Source organism: Cuculus canorus, chromosome 1 (genome assembly GCF_017976375.1).
Source record: "Cuculus canorus isolate bCucCan1 chromosome 1, bCucCan1.pri, whole genome shotgun sequence".
NCBI classification, from domain to species: Eukaryota; Metazoa; Chordata; class Aves; order Cuculiformes; family Cuculidae; genus Cuculus; species Cuculus canorus.
The window spans coordinates 152,585,642-152,604,713 of record NC_071401.1 but is presented as its reverse complement, the minus strand read 5'-3'; the positions used below and the strand labels follow the sequence as shown (position 1 = coordinate 152,604,713).

At 42.7% G+C, this 19,072-nt stretch overlaps 1 protein-coding gene across 6 annotated transcripts; it reads right to left on the bottom strand.

Moving 5' to 3' along the window:
- Positions 1-861: 861 nt before the first annotated feature.
- Positions 862-18,850, bottom strand: HMGXB4 (HMG-box containing 4). 6 transcript variants are annotated; one of them, XM_054085779.1, is made up of 11 exons: positions 18,713-18,850; positions 15,678-15,783; positions 15,012-15,118; positions 13,559-13,634; positions 10,164-11,359; positions 8,908-8,989; positions 8,349-8,413; positions 7,804-7,909; positions 7,101-7,270; positions 5,772-5,894; positions 862-3,831 (listed from the first exon to the last, which is right to left on the bottom strand). In XM_054085779.1, exons 2-11 carry the CDS (start codon positions 15,706-15,708, stop codon positions 3,787-3,789), a joined length of 2,001 nt encoding a protein of 666 aa, XP_053941754.1. In that variant the 5' UTR covers positions 15,709-15,783; positions 18,713-18,850; the 3' UTR covers positions 862-3,786. The 6 variants fall into 6 exon arrangements, with proteins under 6 accessions (XP_053941754.1, XP_053941744.1, XP_053941734.1 ...); XM_054085769.1 differs by having other exon boundaries at positions 15,000-15,118; positions 15,678-15,769; positions 18,713-18,849; XM_054085759.1 differs by having other exon boundaries at positions 863-3,831; positions 15,000-15,118.
- Positions 18,851-19,072: the final 222 nt, after the last annotated feature.

Below are 19,072 nucleotides of genomic sequence, written 5' to 3'. Positions count from 1 at the left end.
GATTCTGAAGTCTTTATCTTATCTCCTTCTGCGTTATGTCCTCTTGGGGAGGTCAGGTCTGTCCTTTGTTCCTGCTGTGCGACGGTCCTTTCAAAACTTGATTTGTTCCTTGTTTCAACTAGTAAACAAGCTAGACTATTACAATCATGTTTTTTCTAACTGCAAGCTGGCCAAGATTTGATTCTCATTCTTCTCACTCTTACTCTCTTATTCTTGCTTGAGCTAATTAATTCCCTTAACATAATTATTTATTCCTTTCTTCAGAAGGCACTGCCTTCTGCAACATCCATGCTGAGACCAAATAGGATGAGGTTTAACAAGGCCACCTGCCAGGTCCTGCACTTGGGACACAACAACTCCATGCAGCACTACAGGCTTGGGGAAGAGTGGCTAGAAAGCTGCCTGGCAGAGAAAGACTTGGGGGTGCTAGGTGAGAGCAGCTGAAGGTGAGCCAGCAGTGGCCCAGGTGGCCAAGGCGGCCAATAGCATCTTGGCCTGTATCAGAAACGGCATGGCCAGCAGAACCAGGGAAGTGATTCTGCCCCTGTACTCAGCACTGGTGAGTTCGCACCTCAAATACTGTGTTCAGAATTGGGCCCCTCACTACAAGACATTGAGGTCCTAGAGTGTGTCCAGAGAAGGGCAACAAAGCTGGTGAAGGGGCTGGAGAACAAGTGTAATGAGGAGCGGCTGAGGGAATGTGGGCTGTTTAGCCTTGAGGAGGCTGAGGGAAGACAACTACCTGAAAGGAGGTTGTAGTGAGGTGAGTATTGATCTCTTCTCCCAAGTAATAGGTGAGAGGACAATAGGGAATGGCCTCAAGTTGCAGCAGGGAAGGTTTGGATTGGACATTAGGAAAAATTTCTTCTCCAAAAGGATTATCAAGCACTGGCACAGGCTGCCCAGGGAGGTAGTGGAATCACCATGCCTGGAGGTATTTAAAAGACAGCTAGATATAGTGCTTAGGGATATGGTTTAGTAGTGGACAGGTATGGCTGGCCTTGATGATCACAAAGGTCTTTTCTGACCTAGGGATTCTATGATCCTCCTGGGCTTAGCCATTGCCTCACGCAAGGTGAGGCTGCAATCCAGCACTCAGCCTGAGGAAACAGGGGCATGTCAACACCCAGCTTAAATCACAATCTGACGCTGCCGCACCCGAGTCCCGTGTACTCAACACCACAAACCTGAGCTGAAGTGAGGCAGCAGGGAAGATAAGTGCCCCGATGCGATCCACAGGGCTTGATGGTGTGCATCTCCCTTCAGAAATGTTCCCAAACTATCAGCACTCTCTGAGCGATATTTTGGGTGAACTGTGGTACTGGAAACAGTAGAGCCTGCCTGCAAACTGAGTTTAACCAGTTTAGAACTGGATGTGTTTTGCTGAGAAATACTAAATACTAGTAGGAGCAGCAGCCGGAGAGAACATGGTGCATGCCAGAAATGAATGATGACAGTCCAAATGTTAAAAAAAAATTATATTGATAAGTACAGTACAAAAAAATTTCTTGTATAATTACAATGTAATCTGGATCAAACAACAAGGAAATAACAAAAATATAAAAACTGCTAAGTCTTGCCAAAGTTTTCCCTCTGGTACCAAATACCACAAGATACAGATTATACAAAGTGTACAAATTTTAAATAAAAAGACAATACACCAGGGCTGTGTGTTTTTCAAACTCTTCGAGTTTTTCATTGTACAGATGACAAAGCTAAAGCTGATCCCCTTCTGTTCGTTAGAAAGCAGATCTACCCCTTCATCCCAGTGCTCTCAGTTGTAAAGGGCTGGAGCGAGCCAGTAATTTTGTGCCACTCTCAACAGTAGCTGCTTTAGCACGGGCCAGGATCCGAAGCTGGATCAGACTGCCTCCCTCCTGGGCCCTTCCCAATTCCAGGCACACTAGGATTAGTCATACATTGTTAAAACACGTATGCTCTGGTCTGAGGCTTCGGTTGAGAACTACTGTGGTGGTCTGAAAACCTTCTGCCTCCTCCAGTGACTAAGAAAATGTTAACGCTACACTGAGAAGAGCTCTGTAAGAGACAGACTACCTTGTATAGGCACAGCTGGGGAATACATGGTAAACAGGAATAGGGAAAAAAAAATCCCTCCTGCGCACCTGAGGATTTAATTTAATTATGATCTGGGGCTCAGTCACACCAAGGGACAGCTCACTTTCAACGGCCCTGAAAACAGAAGCTAGACTTCCCATTGGAAGTAAAAATGTGTTCTTCTGTCATTTAAAAACTTTTACATTATAAGGCTGGAAAGGCTAGCATCAAATTATATTTCAGTTGTTCTAGCTACCTTCACAAGATAGCCTGCTTCTACAATCACTTAAACTCTTCCTGGTGTTTCCCTGTACAATGCCAATGCTTACTACTACACATACAGCCAATTCCTGCAGGAAATGGGGTGAGGCAAACTTGATTTGTGTTTTCCACACACTGCTGGTGGAGGGAGGGATTTTCGTTTTTAAATTATGTATGTATATATATACACACAAAGAGAAATATACAGGATAAATAAAAATGTTACAGGTATTGGTAAAAGTCAAATACATATGATATCAACACCACATATACATATAGACGCACAAAAGCCTATATGACGATCAAGTCCTCTCCTGCAGCTCCTGTTCTAGAGGAGCAGAAAACCAAACAAGTACGTGGCTGGAAGGTAGGGGAATCGGTCCAATCAACCCATATATGCCTTATGCAGCCATAACTGCTTCAAACTGGTCATTAGTCACTGCCTCACAGCAGCATCATGGCTCTTTCAATGCTGCTGGTGAAAGGAATGGAGGATCAGTGATCTCAGAAACCAAAGCTGTCTGTTCACAAAACAGGTGCAAGACAGGCAGAAGTAATCCAAGTTTTTCCGATCTGCTTGCACGCTCCTCTCTATCAAAGCAGACTGACCACGGCCTGGAAAAATCAGCAGGAGGTTCATACTCTCAAGCCAATGCAGCTGGCTGATATATTGTGCTAACGCCGATTTGGGTGCAAGTCCACAAGAAAAGATTAAATTCATTGTCATCTTCCACTTTACTTCAAATGCAGCTACCAGACAGGACAGCCGATGCTGACAACTTTTGGTTATTACTGATTGAAGAGGGAGGACTCAAAGAAGTGACCAAGAGCCACCAAACTCTTTTATCTTTGATCAGGTATGCAGTCTTCCTCTCAAACAGTAGATCTTAAACTGAAAAACAGCTTGAAACAGGGCTGGTGAGGAGCTGAGTTCTATTCCTTGTTCCAAAATATATTACCATTTCTACCTGCCCACAGAACATCAGACTACTTTAGGCCAAAAGAGAGATCAGGAGGTCATCTGGTCCATCCCCCTGCTTGAAGTCCCACTAGAGCAGGCTGCTCATTCATTTTTAAGGAAGGAGAGTCAACCACCTCTCTGGGACACCTGTTTCAATGACTCTTCGCATGGTGACATGTTATTCTTTATATCGAGAAGTCCATTCTCGGGCTGCTTATCCCACTGAAGGATCTGGATTTAAGGCGAGAATCTCAAAAGATTTCTAAATTCTTCATACAAAATACTTTCAGATTGGAGGACTCTTCACCTAACAACAGAAAAGGGTTTTCTCAGCTTAACTTCACAACTTTTCATAAAACAGAAGTCAAGTAGTTACAATCCTATGTATAAACCATAGGGATAAAAAGCTTTAAAACCCTACACACAGAGCCCTTTGTGAGTGCCGGCGTAGTGCATATGTACATAGGTCAGTCAGGCAGGGGTTGAGTATGTCCCAGGATCCTTCCCCGTCAAAGCCCAGGCATGATGTAGGCGATGTTGTCTAGTGTGTTTGACTGGGAAAAGAAATTAAATATTTTTTAGTGTTGGGTAATGACTCAAAATCCTTAAAAAATGACACATATGGGGGTACTATTCATGTTCATTTGTCTTACAAGTTATCATACGATTAGAAAACTAAATCTGCCTAGTCATCACTACCACTGTTGGGCCTAATTTCATATTTTTGGACATATAGTTAACTAAACATAAAGGCAGACTCACTATTTCTAAGTACCTGGAAACTATGAAAATGATTGAGGGTTCCCTCAAATGATTGCCTCCTTACAAATCTCATACTCCATATCTCTGAATTTGAAACAAGCTACATCAACCATATCACATCAACCACAGGAAAGACTAGTGATGAAGGACTTGAGCAAAACGATCAAAGTTGTAGCATATATAAAAAAAAAATACTTCGTACTCACAAGTCCTTTATGAAATTCTGCAGTGTAAAAGTAAAGAGAAAAACCCTCAAACAGATGCACTAGCAGGGTGTTAGATGGGAAAAAGAAGCGCCCTCCAGTTTTCCTTCCAAAATGTAATTACATTTTGAGAGTAAGAGTCCTTCTTATGCATATCAGAAAACAAGAGCCAGGAGTATATACTCTGTATGTTCTTCAAATGCAGTGTTTCATGAGGCTCAAGCCTGTGGCTAGGTGGATGAAGAAGGCCTTAAGGATACCACCTTTTAGTTTCTGAAGACCGAGGAGCCAGATCTGCACCAGTTGCGATTCTCGCATTAAACAATGCCACCTACTGAGTGAAAAGATAAATTGCATCCTACAAGCAGCACCACGATTGATTTTATCCATGTCTTAGAACACCACTGTTGTTACATATCTGGTGGTAAAAATCAGAATAATTTAATTATTATCAAGCCTGAATACCAGTTTTCAGAGGTGCAGGGTAAGTACCTTAATCTACCTAAAGCTCCATTGCTCCTTATAACAATAAGTTGATCAAGTTTCCAGTACACGCATCATTAGTCATGTGGTGTCATTGCTCTGAATACGCTTGGCAAGCAAGAAGGAAAAAAGCATAGGACGTTTTTCCATAGCTTAGGATGGGAACACCCCACTGACTCAGCTTTTGTGTAGACAGCCAGTTAGTGGGAGCTCACAGCCTAAGCTGTCAACTTTGTTGCTGTTGTTAACAGTCCTTTCTCAGAATGAATCAATGTTTGGGCTGCCCTTATAACATGCCAGTTCATATCCTATTTTTGTTGCTCTCTCTCCAGATTTGCTTTTAATCTCTTAGCTTTTGCAGACTATATTTTTTTTCATTTATGCTCCACTCTGTCTCTGCTTTATTCATGTCTCCTGTTGGAGGTATGACTCCTTATTCCTTTTATGCTGCTGTCATTTTAATCTATGTCCACATCATGCTACATAGATGCCACAAACTGTTGCTAAATCAGGGCTCAATATTAGATGTAGTTTAAAGTGGGGAACAATCTGCAGTTATGTAGTTCCTTAAAACATTATTTTTCTTTCCTTGGAGAAAGCTACAGCCACATGTAAAAGGCCACACTCATTCAAATTAGGAATCCTGAGATCACAAGTTATTTTTTATGCTACTAAAGGAGCAGCTAGAAGGTGCTTTTTATTTTTACGGAAAATTACATCTTTGAAAAATACTGGTATGTGTATGGGTGCTTTATTTGATTCAGATAGATTGATTCTGTCACTAAGACAGGACCTACACACACTATTATCAATGCTATAAATACTAGGTCAGTTGCCACTGGGAGCAAAAACATTGCCCAATACTGTGCAACAGTAGCATCTTGAAGAATTTCAAGAAATATTCCTCTATAAAAATGTACAACCAAGACAATTTTCTTATTGCACTGAAATCATAATCACATCATAAGACTGATTCATCAAAAAACTCTTGCTTAACTCTACTGAAATTAACAGTGCTAGAATGGAAACAACCTCAAGGAACTCACCAAAACATGCTTAGGGCAGCCATTCAACTCTGGTAGTTGTGTGGTCAGACAAGTTAATGGGCCCAAAGCACAGATGATTGAATCTAAAAGTACCGACAAACTTCCTGAAACAGCCACCATCCCCTTGAAGTAAGGAAAGAAAAAAATGGATAGGGATAAGTAGTGGAAATCATGGGTATCACAACTGTACTGATTCTCCTGCAGATACAGCATCTTCACTCATAAGCTCCTAAGTCCACCCTCATTATTTACACAGGAACAAAACTATACCACTGGGTTCACAGAGAAACTGATGGCTCAGAAAATTTAAGAATTCAGCAGGCAACACACTGATGTAGGAAAAGTAGGGAATAACAGAAAAGGCCAGAAAGTTGTCAGCTGCATAAACACTTAATTCCACAATTTTCTGTAACATAATTTCTTTGCCATTTCTTACCATCTATTTTGTTAACTACATGAGTCCTAGAGACAATAGTTGTTTTATTATTGAAGTCTAAAGAAATGCAAAGTCTGTAACAAATGCTTTAGTAATCTTCATTACCTTCATGAAAGGGAATTTGTTGGTGTGCCTTTCTGTGAAGGGGGAAATTTTGCTCTGGCTGTTTCTGTGAAGAATGACCTCAACTGGTCATACCAGAAACAAAATGCAAGAACATTTATTTTACTCCTGATAAAACAAGCAAGCACAGTGGGATGAGATGATCATGCCAGCCCTAAAATTCAAGGATACTATTTGAGCCAAATATATGTTCTCCTTACAGGCTAGGCTGAGTTCTCAATGTATGTGTGTGTGCATGCATAGAATCACTATCATCTAACAGTAGCAAACCATTAAAATATGACATCTTCTATGTTACCAGCTAAGTTTAAACAGTAGTCGCTCCTATCCAAAGCACTGGCAATAAGATACTGACAGAAAACAACAGGGCATGCAAAAAGCACCTTAGTAAAGACATAGTTCTTAGCAATGCTTGGGAAAGTAACAGAAACTGGAACAGAGACTGGCCAAGATAGCAAGGTAATACCAGATTCAAGGTGAACGTACAGTAAGAAAAGACTGAAGAGTTTGTTAACTAAGAATGGCATTCAAGGACCTAGAGCTGCAAAGGACCTGTCTTTCTTTAATGCCTACTGTTTACTGAGAAACAAAGCTTTTTATTTCACTGAAAACATACAGCAATACATCCAAGAAACACAACTTGCCATCTCTAATTTCCCTTCTAACAGAAAAGCACTGACTAAACTTTTTAGTGAAATATAATAATAATCTCCCCAATCATGTGTGTAGATTACATCATATCACTGTGACATCACTGATTACAGACTCACCTCTGTTTCCTGCAGTCTGTGTCCAATGAGGCTCAGAGATTCACCCAGCAACTGTAAGTGCGCAGCTACATCAATAGGATCTGTCTCAGGGACTTTGGCTGGTGAGGAAGGCACCACCACGTTGCTGGTGGGAGATTTCTTATGAGGGGAAATCACGCCTGTTGGAGAAGCTGGAAACATACAAATTAAAATTCCATATTCTCTTCTTTCATTCTTTTACTTGGTAAAGTTCAAATCTTGAAGGCATGAGATGCTTAAATAGTTCTCTGGACCCAGTCCTGTGGTCTCTGGAGGCAAAGCTTTCCTTCTATGTGTACAAAGCACCCACCTCAGCTTACTGCAGTTTGGGAGATTTGGTTAAGGAGATTTGATAAATAGAACTGTCAATCCAAGAACAACTCTTTTGCCTCTACCAGCAAATCCCACTAGAACTTCCCTGCCGCCTCTTCTTATTTTACATTTTAATCTCTAAACTGCTAAACCCAATTCTATGAAGAAGAAATTTTTTTGAAACATGATGACATGATCCTCACTCTCACAGAAAAATTGTTCTTGAGTAATAAGGTGATTTAAATGTCAAGCATTGTGAGAAAGCAGGTAGAGAGGTGTGAAGCAGGAAAGGGTTTTTGTTCTTTATTCCACAGAAAACACTGTAGTCCTTGTCCAAGAAAAAAGAGCAGAGCAAATAAAGTGCAACAATTACCTTTCATTTTTGGTGCACCATCTGAAGATGATGCCTTTCTCTTCACAGTGGTGGCCTCTGCTTTATTCTGCTTGTGTTGGAGATACTGAGCTTTCTGTTTCCAGATCTGTAGTTACCATGGTATGAAAGAAAGATTCATAACATTAGGTAGTTCTGTTACCTGACTGCAGGGCCTAGAGGCAGAATGATATTATTTAGCTAACAGATGAAAGTCGCCTTCCCTGGAGGTGTTTAAGGAACGGGTGGATGAAGTACTTAGGGACATGGTTTAGGGAGTGTTAGGAACGGTTGGACTCGATGATCCAATGGGTCCTTTCCAACCTTGTGATTCTGTGATTCTGTGATTCTGTGATGAAGCAATACAATGAAAAGAAAATGGATGCTTTTATGATTGCAAGTGCAAGTTTACCATACCTTCCATCTTTACATCCTTTGGGGACCTAAGTAGCATTTTACAGGGTATGGTGGCAATGCTGCCAGCATGTTCTGATGTACACACCTAGTTTACAGAAAGCATTTTACAAAAACACCTAACACAAACTCACCAGTTTATCCTTCTCAGGAAGCTGCTTCCACACTTCTGCCAGTTTTTTACTTAGCTCTCCAAAATCTGGCAGAAAGAAAGCAGAAAACTGTTGAAAACAAATGAAATCATAAAATAATGGGGAGAACATAAGATATTCACTGGCTCATGCACACACATTTAGGAAGCAACCCATTCCACAACTGGAACACTCTACATTGTCCTGAAAATGATTGCCACTGTGCATTCCCATTACTATTTAAAATGAAAAAAGCTCATATCAGGAATATAAGCTCACACGTATATACAGGAAAAGTGATACAATGAAGATAACTCTTGAAGTAAAGAAAGAAAGAGATAGCAATTTCCCTATCAAGATTCATAGCTTGGTTGAAATACAATTAAGTAAAATAACAAAATCCACTCCTGTCCCTTTTGTCACCTCTTATTCAAAGAAAATCGGTAGATTCTTTGAATTCTGTGAAGATTAAGAGACTGGTATAAAACAGAGATGATATGTTCTGCTAGTTAATCCATCTGGTATATACTCAAGAGAAAAGGAGGCTATATTATTATCTCACCTATTCCAGGGTGCTCAGACACAATAGTTGTACGATATTCTTTGCAGAACACTTGATAGGCAGACATGTTTTTCTTCTTTGGCTAGTCAGTAGAAGAAAAGGAAAGAAAGATTTTTAATTATCATACATCTACTCAAATTTAATAAGAATTTGGCATTTATTGAAGATGTAAAGAGGGATGTGGTACTTGGATCAGGAATATGAAAATGCAGTGTTTAACATGTTCTGGCTGAATTTAGTGTTTACAAAAGCACAGGAACAAGCCAGAACCAGTCTTGGTACAAAGCTTAATTTGCAATGACTCTATCAATGCATTTCATTCATATGTTGCAACAACTTGCTATCCTAAAACCAGGAGCAACATACAACTCTGTATCTCAGTTTTAAAGCACACAATAATAATTAAAAAATACCTGTCATACTATTCACAACACCTACCATAGATCTGTCAAAGCAATTTAGTCCTTATCATGTTTTGTTCCACTCCTTGGATCCTTCCAGAATACTTCAAATTGGCATGAAAATAGACAGTATAAGTACACTGACAGCAGAGGCATAAGCAGTTGCCAAGCTATGATCAAAGAAAACTTACCAAACAGAACAGAATAATGGCTAAACAAATCTGGGCTATACCTACCCATTTCCTGACACAAAGCAACTCTTGCCTATCTGAATATACAGAAGTTGCTTTTTCCCATTTAGATACTTACATAGGCACAGTTATATGACCTGTAAACTTGTATTTTTATACGCTAACCATGAAAATCTGAATTTATGAGTACAGAACCAAACTGGGAATGTAGTAGAATCAGAATTTCATTAGAATACAGGAGTTAATGGGTAAATATTGCCCCTTTTCAGGTTAGAGCTCGACTCCTTTTTAGAGGAACCGCGGTGATGGTCTAGATGACTAGTCCCAAAGTCCGCCTGACAACAGTGAGAACCGGTTACCTTAGAAAATGATGCAGTTGTGCTTGGTACATAACCTGTAGCAAGCAAATTAAGTATAAACTTTTCAAAGAACTTCTATTGGGTAAAGACTGCTTGAGCCACAAGCCACAAGAATGATACATATTGCTTTGGCTACAAACAGAAATCACAGTGGCTGACACATTTTTACAAACACGCTTCAGTGAAACTGTTGATTTTGGTGCTAGGGATCCTTTTGTTTCAATTTAACATGCTTTTGTAATGACTGCCTAATTCACCATTACCCATCACTCAATTTCTATTTTTTCCCTCCAACTTCTCCTTACTTTTTCTCTTTCTCTTTCTTTTTCTCTTTCCTTTTCTCTTTCTCTTTCTTTTTCTCTTTCTCTTTCTTTTTCTCTTTCTTTCTCCTTCTCCTTTTCTCTTTCCTTCTCCTTTTCTCTTTCTCTTTCTTTTTCTCTTTCGCGTTCTCTTTCTCTTTCGCGTTCTCTTTCTCTCTCTCGTTCTCTTTCTCTCTCTCGTTCTCTTTCTTTTTCTCTTTCTCTTTCCTTTTCTTTTTCTCTTTCTCTTTCTCTTTCTCTTTCTCTTTCCTTTTCCCATTTCTCAGCTTTGTCCTTCTCCTTGTCGTCCTTTTTCCTCCTCTTCTCACCTTGACCATCTGAGTGAGGAACAGCAGGAGGTGGAGGAAGAACATAAGAGGTACTGGGAGGAGGTGGTGGTGACACTTCTGCTACTGCCACAGGGCCATGCCCAGAACTCTTTTTGGACTTAGAGTGCTTCTTCTCTCTGTGTTTCTCCTTGTCTTTTTTCTTCTTACTTTTTTTTGACTTCTTCTTCTTCTTGATTTCCCGGTAAGAGTCATCTATCACAAGCTCTCCAGCCTCCAACTCCCCACCAGATGAGGAACCAGATTCTGGTGGTGCCTCCATACCTGCAATCTCATACTCGGTCCCATGGCCCTCTGAAAAATGGGAGGTGTCAGCACCAAAATTCTCAGAAGGTGGATGTTGGTCTGGAAGTGATTTGTGCTTCTTCCGGGATGACTTCAGAAAGCTCTGCAGTTCATGACCCAGCAGGAATGAGCCTTGCTCATCTCGAGCCGATTTCTTTGAAGATTTCTTTGCAGCTGCTGGTGCTGAGGAGTAGGAATCATCATCTGCTGCACTACTTTTCTCTTTTGGTGAAAGGATAAGCTTCATCTTCAAGCCATCAGGTTCACGAAGAGTAAGTGTCTCTGTGTTCACGTAGAGAGGTTTCATTTTTTTAGATTTGTGGAAGCTGCCATCATCCACTGAGTGCTCCCCACTGCTCCCACTCAGCTTCTTCTTGTGGTGCTCCTTTTTGCTTTCAGAATGACCAGAGGAAGAATAAGATGATTTTTCAGAGGTCTTCTTTGAAGACTTTGAGCTTGTGGCCAAAGGTGAGGTGATAGCCTTGAGTACATCCATGGTTGCATCAGCTGAGGATGGGCTAGAAACTGTTTTTTTTTTCTTCTTTGATGGTAGATCCAAAGGCAATACACCTGAATAAAGACAAAGAGAAACGTGTATCAAGATGATTCCCTTAAAGACAATATTACACTAGCACTAAGAGGCGAAATGGGAACCCTGCAAGACTTATGAGTACAGCTAACATTTACATCCTGGCTTAAACACAAGATATCTGAAGCTTGTAGCCAGCTCAGCACAGTACTACTGATATAATTAATGAGCTATAATGTCCGAGCTGGCTAAATAATTTAAGGCAGCAAGACAGAGCAGGAAAGTTCTTGAACTTTCTACTGTAAAAGAACATATTTTGATGAAAATGTATCTTCCTGAACCTGAAATTACATCTCAAGTGTATGGTTTTCATGCTATTTTTAGCCAACGTGAGACCAATGAATTGAAGACACAAGCCTTTTCATTCTGAAATCAGATTTTGATGAAATTTCAGCTTGGCTTTTTTTCATTGGGCCAAAAATATATCTTAAAGCTGTTACGCTTTTATGAACAGTATTGTCATTTTCTGGCCAGTGTATTAATTGTGAGAAGAATCATAGAATCACCAGGTTGGAAAGGACCCATTGGATCATTGAGTCCAACCATTCCTAACACTCCCTTAAACCATGTCCCCAAGCACTTCATCCACCCGTTCCTTAAACACCTCCAGGGAGAGCGACTCTACCACCTCCCTGGGCAGCCTGTTCCAGTACCCAATGACTCTTTCCGTCAAGAATTTTTTTCTGATATCCAGCCTGAACCTCTCCTGGTGGAGCTTCAGGCCACTCCCCCTTGTCCTGTCCTCTGTCACTTGGGAGAAGAGGCCAACTCCCTCCTCTCCACAACCTCCTTTCAGGTAGTTGTAGAGAGTAATAAGGTCTCCCCTCAGCCTCCTCTTCTCCAGGCTAAACAACCCCAGCTCTCTCAGCCGCTCCTCGTAAGACTTGTTCTCCAGCCCCCTCACCAGCTTTGCTGCACTTCTCTGGACACACCTCACAGTCTCAACATCCTTCTTGTGGTGAGGGGCCCAGAACTGAACACAGTACTCAAGGTGTGGTCTCACCAGTGCCGAGTACAGAGGGAAAATAACCTCCCTGGACCTGCTTCTTCTCTGAAACACCGTTTCTGATACAAGCCTAGATGCCATTGGCCTTCTTGGCCACTCGGGCACACTGTTAGCTCATGTTCAGTCGGCTGTCAACCATTACCCCCAGGCCCTACTCCTCCGTGCTGCTCTCCAGCCACTCTTCCCCCAGTCTGTAGCACTGCATAGAGTTGTTGTGCCCCAAGTGCAGGACCCGGCATTTGGCCTTGTTAAATCTCATGCCATTGGCCTCGGCCCAGCGGTCCAGCCTGTTAAGATCCCTTTGCAGAGCCTCCCTACCCTTCAGCCGATCCACACTTCCAGCTTAGTGTCATCTGCAAACTTGCTGAGGGTGCACTCAATGCCTTCATCCAAGTCATTGATAAAGACATTGAACAGGGCTGGACCCAGTACTGAGCCCTGAGCAACCCCACTTGTGACTGGCCTCCATTTACCACCACTCTCTGGGCCTGGCCATCCAACCAGTTTTCAACCCAGGAGAGTGTGCGCCTGTCCAGGCCAGAGGCATACAGTTTCCTAAGCAGAATGCTGTGAGAAACTGTGTCAAAGGTTAATGCTTCTGTCTTTAAACTGAACCCAAAAGCATTTATGTTTCACCCTGATGCATTCTATTTATAAATTCAGAAAAAGTAATACTATCTGGAAGTAAAATTACACTTCGTAATGCAATACAGACAAAACCAAATCCAAATGCCAAAAGAGAAGGCATGGGCTAGAAAATTAGAACTTGTCAATGAAAAGGGCATGGACAATCTCTACCTCCAACAACGGTATCATAGTATCATAGTATATTTAGGGTTGGAAGGGACCTTAAAGATCATCTAGTTCCAACCCCCCTGCCATGGGCAGGGACATCCCACTAAAGCACGCTGCCCAAGGCCCCATCCAACCTGGCCTTGAACAACTTGGTCTTGAATGGTAACTTGTTAAGTTAGACTTTGAAAGTATCGTTCCCTAATCTTTTGCTGTCTGGTGCTGATCAGCATCAGGTTTCTGATTACCTCTCCTAAGACAGGTTGATGTACTCTGCCCCTTTAAAATGCTAACCACAAAGGTTAATGATACTGCTTCAACAGCATCCCTTCCTCAAAGTCATACTCTGTCAGCGCCTTCCCTTCCCTGATTGCTACCTTACCTCTGTAGCAGAACTCATCGGAGGAATGCTTTCTCTTCTTTTTGTGAGGTTCCGTCCCAGGAAAAAGCTCACTGTCCTAGAATAAGAAGAAAAAAGTTGTTGACAAACCACAGAAATAATATGAGATTAACATGGACTACTGCCATAGATAATAATTTGTAGAAGATATCAACAGTTATTTGCACTACTGTAATATCAAGGAAACCTAGGTATTAACCAGGATCATTATTCCAGGCGCTAAACAAGCAAAGGAAATACATTCTGTCCCCAAGAGCCCACAGTGTAGGTTTTAAGGTAAGAGACAAAAAAGCATGGTACAGATAGGTTGGAGAATACAAAAACCACTATTAGACAGGACTGGTTTCAGCACATCAGCCACCTAACCAGCATCAAGCTTTCCATAGGCCTTGCAGCTCAACAGGGCTGTAAGGAAATTGAAAGACAGATCTGTACAGGGAGCTCTCCCCAAGTGAGAGGGGCAATACACAAGAAAACTTGAAAAAGCACATTTGAAAGTGTTAAGAAATGGGCAATGAGAGACAGCAATTGGAGATCAGCTGATAAGTTGATAAAAGACAGACATCTACCTCTTAACGAAGCCAAGAAATATCTAAGCATGCATAGGCTGTCAAGCTTTGAAAATGAAGGTGAGCAGTTCATGTTTAATAGGCTGAAGAAGATAAAAGAAGTGAAAGGAGTTACAGAGAGGTGACAACTGAAAAGATAGGCCAAAAAATTGACCTTAATATGTCATGTCACCCAATTATTATTTGTCTCTTGACCAGTTTATGGTCTGAAAATGAAGCTCCTCTACAGAATTCCATCTGCATGGTAAAAGATTTTAATTTTAAACTAGAACTTCTTTTCCAGATAAAAAAAAAAAATGATCACAAGATAAGTCCCCTTCGAGCTAACAAAGGGAAATTTCAACTCAAAAAGGAAAGTTCTGAAGAAACTTTAAAATTGTTACTACGTGATTTCAGAGTTAAGGCCCCAAAGAGTTAAACAGGGCAAGTTCATACCTCTCAAGAGCTATCGTTTCGGGCTGTCTGCAGAATCAGGAAGACAACAGTGCATCAGTTAACATTATATTTATCCTTTGCTGCCTATTTATACAACCATAAATTCTAAAATCCTTTTTTTTTTTTCCACGTAAAATGTTTTTCATACTATCTCCAGACTTGCAAGGTTCTACAACCTAGACAACATCCTACAACCCTATTTTCTGAGATGAGAAAAATTAGAATCAGTTGTAATTGGGACCGACCCCCTCTTTTTCCCCAGGAAAGTTACTGAACAATACAAGACACGATTAGCTGCTCTTGCTGTCTTCTATATGCATTTCTATATGAAAAAGAACAAGAAATCCATCCATCCCATTCCACCCCTAGCTTTACATGTATCCTTACACCCTCAGCCTTTTCTCTGAGGGCTTCCTGACCTGAGTTGCTACCTCATCTTCCTCTTGTAGCAGATCCTTGTAAGGGCGCTTTTTCTCTCGCTGTATTCTGCCAGTTGCCAGCTCCACGTCATCAACACTTCTGTCGCTCTCTAGGAACTCTAAGATTTACGTGAAATGAGAAAAAAAGGAAGAAATTAATTACCCCATTAAGGAATGATTGACACGTCAACTACGCACAAAATAAGGTAACAGTGGACGTTAGCACAGAGTGATGCACAAAATCCAACAAGGACAGAAGCCTAAAAGGTAACAACCAGTACCCTCTAACCACAGGGATGGGGCTCCATGCTCTAATGCAATAACACAATCACTAAAGATTTCATTTCTAAGCCCTTTATATTTTTTCCTAAAGACAACTGGATCTACAGAGGTTACCATGATTAAACATATCCTCATGCCTGGTCTCCCATTCTATTGACCTGGCAGGGAGAAGAAAGGCTGCAGTGGCCAGAGTTTCTCAAGTTCTAATCCCAGTACCTTACACCTGGAAGTCAAGGGCTTGGGATCCTTCAGTAACTTGGCCAGTTTAAATTGAAGGGCTCCACAGCATACTAGCTTCCTTTCCCACTCTGACTGCACAGCCTGGCAAGGGCTGTAGAGGGTATCCTTTTTCTTTTTTTTTTGGCAACTCCCTCTGAGATTATGAAGCAGTCATACCTCCTTTCTTCTTGGAGTCATCATAAGCCATGGCGGTCCTGCAGGAGCCTGAGAATGTGTTGCCACGTCTGGGCTCCTTCCCCCGTTCCCATCTAAAGGAAAAGGTCTGAGAAACAGAGAATGAAAATAACCCTCCCATAAAGAAGAATCACAACATAAAACGGGAAACTTCCTCTGAACCAAGTGAAGATTCTCTGGAAGACAGTGGGAAAGGAAAAGAATCCACCTTCTGGTTGGTTCTTGCTCACCTTTCAGGCTTGACAGAAATTTTATTTTTCATTAAATAGAGGTTGTTCTATTATTTTGAAGATATAAAAGACCACCTCTTCTTTACAAAATCTCCAAATCACTGAAATAATTTATTCACGAAAAAAGAAAAAGGGTGAGAAGACAGCTGAGTGTGATTTCCATGACACACCAAAGTGCACCCAAATTTCTGTCAAAGCCATTTTTTTGTAAGGAGCCAAGAGCAGGATGTTTAGAGAGAGATTGCAAACCCTTGAATCTCAGATGAAGTGAAGGAAACGAAGGAACCAGGCGGGAACCACTGTGCTACAAAACAATTAGTTAAAATGTTTTTAACTAAATATTGCACATTTTGTAGTGAAGCCATGCATCCTTCTGACATGTTTCCCAACTCTACCACTGCAGCCTTCTGAATGCCAGGCTGGGAGAGAGAGTGGAAGAAAGCACTCCTTTTCACTAGGGCTTCCGCAGCACCCCAATCCATCAGCCCTTAGGTTTCAGGAGTCATTCTGTTACACTGTTGCTTGCATATAGTAGGATAGTGCCCTTATGAAATACATGCACTCTGGTTCTCTCAGAGTAAGCAGCTTTTGTTCTTCAGTTGGCAACCAGCTTAACATGAAAAGATTGACCTTCTCTTAAGGCATTAAACAAATTCTGCCTAATTAATTTTGTGCGTGTGTCCATGAGCACACACTGCTAAGTTATCTGTCACAAAGATCATGCAGCTTGTTCACTGTAGCTGTCAGGTAATCTGGCCACAATGAAGCTACATCTGAATACTGTAAGAGCAGGGAACTTGTGCTTGTACGTCCCGGCATGTACCTCAATTTTATAAATAACTGGTTGAGGTGGAGAATGTACAACATATTCATCCTATAATAGTTACTTAAGTGAAACCACATAATACTAACTGTATCAAGCCTGCAGGTATACACAAGAAATTTCTGTTTAAATTCATACAGATACATGTTATTTCTTCAGGTTTTGGGAAACCATTTAGCACAAAATGTTTTAAGTCAGTATTCTGACCACTATACATGGTTGGTAGCAAGCACAGCAATTTGTAGGCAGAATGTATGTTTACACACAAAAGCACTACACTTTGGAAAAAAAGGGCATCTTGCCATCTTGGGCTCCCCATCTTGAATGTTTAGTTGTCATATGGAGTTCAGTAGGAGCACATGCAATACTAAAGCATTGTGCTCAAGAGCACAGGGCCTAATGGAGATACTGCTCAGCAAAACAAAGCTAAAGACAGTCCTTCACGAACAGATGACTTTGAGAATCATAGAATAGTTTGGGTTGGAAGGGACCTTAAACATCAGTTCTAACACCCCTGACATGGACAGGGAGACCTCCGACCAGACCAGGCTGCTCAAGGACCCATCCAATGTGGCCTTGAACACTTTCAGGAAGGGGGCATCCACAACTCCCCTGGGCAACCTGTGCCAGGGCCTCAACACCTTCATCACGAAATCTTCCCCCTTCTAATTTAAAGCTATCCCCTCCTTGTCCTATCACTACATGCACTTGTAAGAAGTCCCTCCCCAGCTTTCCTGTAGCCCCCCTTCAGTTAATGGAAGGCAGCCAATAAGATCTCCTTGGAGCCTTCTCCTTTCCAGGCTGATGTTCACCCCAACTCTCTCAGCCTGTCCTCATAGCAGAGGTGTTCCAGCACTCCGATTATCTGGCCTCCTCTGGACCCATTTGCAACAATTTCATATCCTCCTTATTTGGGGATTCTAGAACTGAACACAGTATTCCAGGTGGGGTCTCACAAGAGCAGAGTAGAGGGGCAGAATCACCTCCCTTGACCTGCTAGCCACACTTCTTTTGATGCAGCCCAGGATACAGTTGGCTTTCTGGGCCACAAGCACACACTGCTGGCTCATGTCAAGCTTCTAAGATTTGTTTGTAACTACATGCACACCTTTGGCTCTCTTTTGAAATCTTATCTGTTTGGTGGCTATGAAGGTTGGTAGATAATGCCAGCAAAAGGGGCTTACACCCCAACTCCTAACCCTGCAAATAAAGAACATACCCTTATCTAGGCTCATCCTATAAATCCTAAGTAGACCCCGTTTCAAATTTTTTGGTTTCAGCAGTAATCACACAGGTTCAGTGGAGAAGCTCTCTCTTCATGTCTCCCATTCCTTAGCACACAATGGTGGCGGGATCAAGGCTCAGCACTTTTGCAGCCCTTCTGATCTCCACAGGGACCTCCACACTTCAGTCCCACAATGGAAACTGAACACCCGGCCCACAAGAGGCTGTGGTGGGGCGAAGCAGAGGGGCAGTGGTGGCTGGCCGGGCTCCCTCACCTTTGGACCAGAGGGAATGGCAGGGAGATGTACCAGGAAAGGTTTAGGTTGGATATTAGGAAAAGGTTCTTCAGCTAGAGGGTGGTGGAGCACTGGAACAGCTCCCCAGGCAAGCAGTCACGGCATCAGGCCTGACAATAGTCAAGAAGCGTTTGGACAATGCCCTCAGACACATGGTGTGAATGCTGGGGTTGCCCTGTGCAGGGACAGGACATGGACTCGATGATCCTTTTGGGTCCCTTCCCACTCAAAGCATTCTGGGATTCTGCTTCTCTCCCCACGCTCCCAGCGGCCTTGGGGAGCCTCGAGGGCGAGGGGGCAACGGGACTTCAGCACACATGGGCACCAGCTGCCCCGCAAGCACGAGATCGGGATGGGGATCGGGATGGGAATCGGGCCCGTCGCACGTCCCCCGTCCCCGCCCTCAGGGAGGCAGGCCCCGCTCCCGCCCGCGACCCCTCTCACCCAAGCGCTCCGGCCTCGCTCCAGCCCACCGTCCCGCCCCCGCAGCAGGGCCCGCGGGTGCCGAGACGGAGCCGCCGCAGCCTCACGCTGCCCCAGCTCTTCCCTCCGCCGCCATCTTGGACAGGCAGACAAGAGACACCCGCCCCTTCCCGGCGCGGCCAGCCGAGTGCCGAGCGCCTCCAATGTCGCGCCCGCGAGGCCGGCGAGAAGGCGGGGCGCGGGAGTGCCGAGCGCATCGATGGCTCGGCGGGCCGTGGGATCGAAAATGCCGGCGAATAAACCCTCTTAGGACTCTATTGGAGTTTTAGAAAGGAAGCACCCTTTGTCAGGCATTGGCAACACGAGGGAGCGATCTCCATC

Excerpts from the sequence above, each read along its gene's own strand:
- HMGXB4 (XM_054085759.1), bottom strand. The coding sequence starts at position 15,708 with ATGGCTTATGATGACTCCAAGAAGAAAGGAG. Across the intron at positions 8,990-10,163 it reads AAGAAAGAGAAAGAGAAAAA|CCAAAGAAGAAAAACATGTC; the intron begins GTAAGGAGAAGT and ends TCTACTGACTAG. Across the intron at positions 3,832-5,771 it reads GCTGCCCTAAGCATGTTTTG|TCAAACACACTAGACAACAT; the intron begins GTGAGTTCCTTG and ends TTCTTTTCCCAG.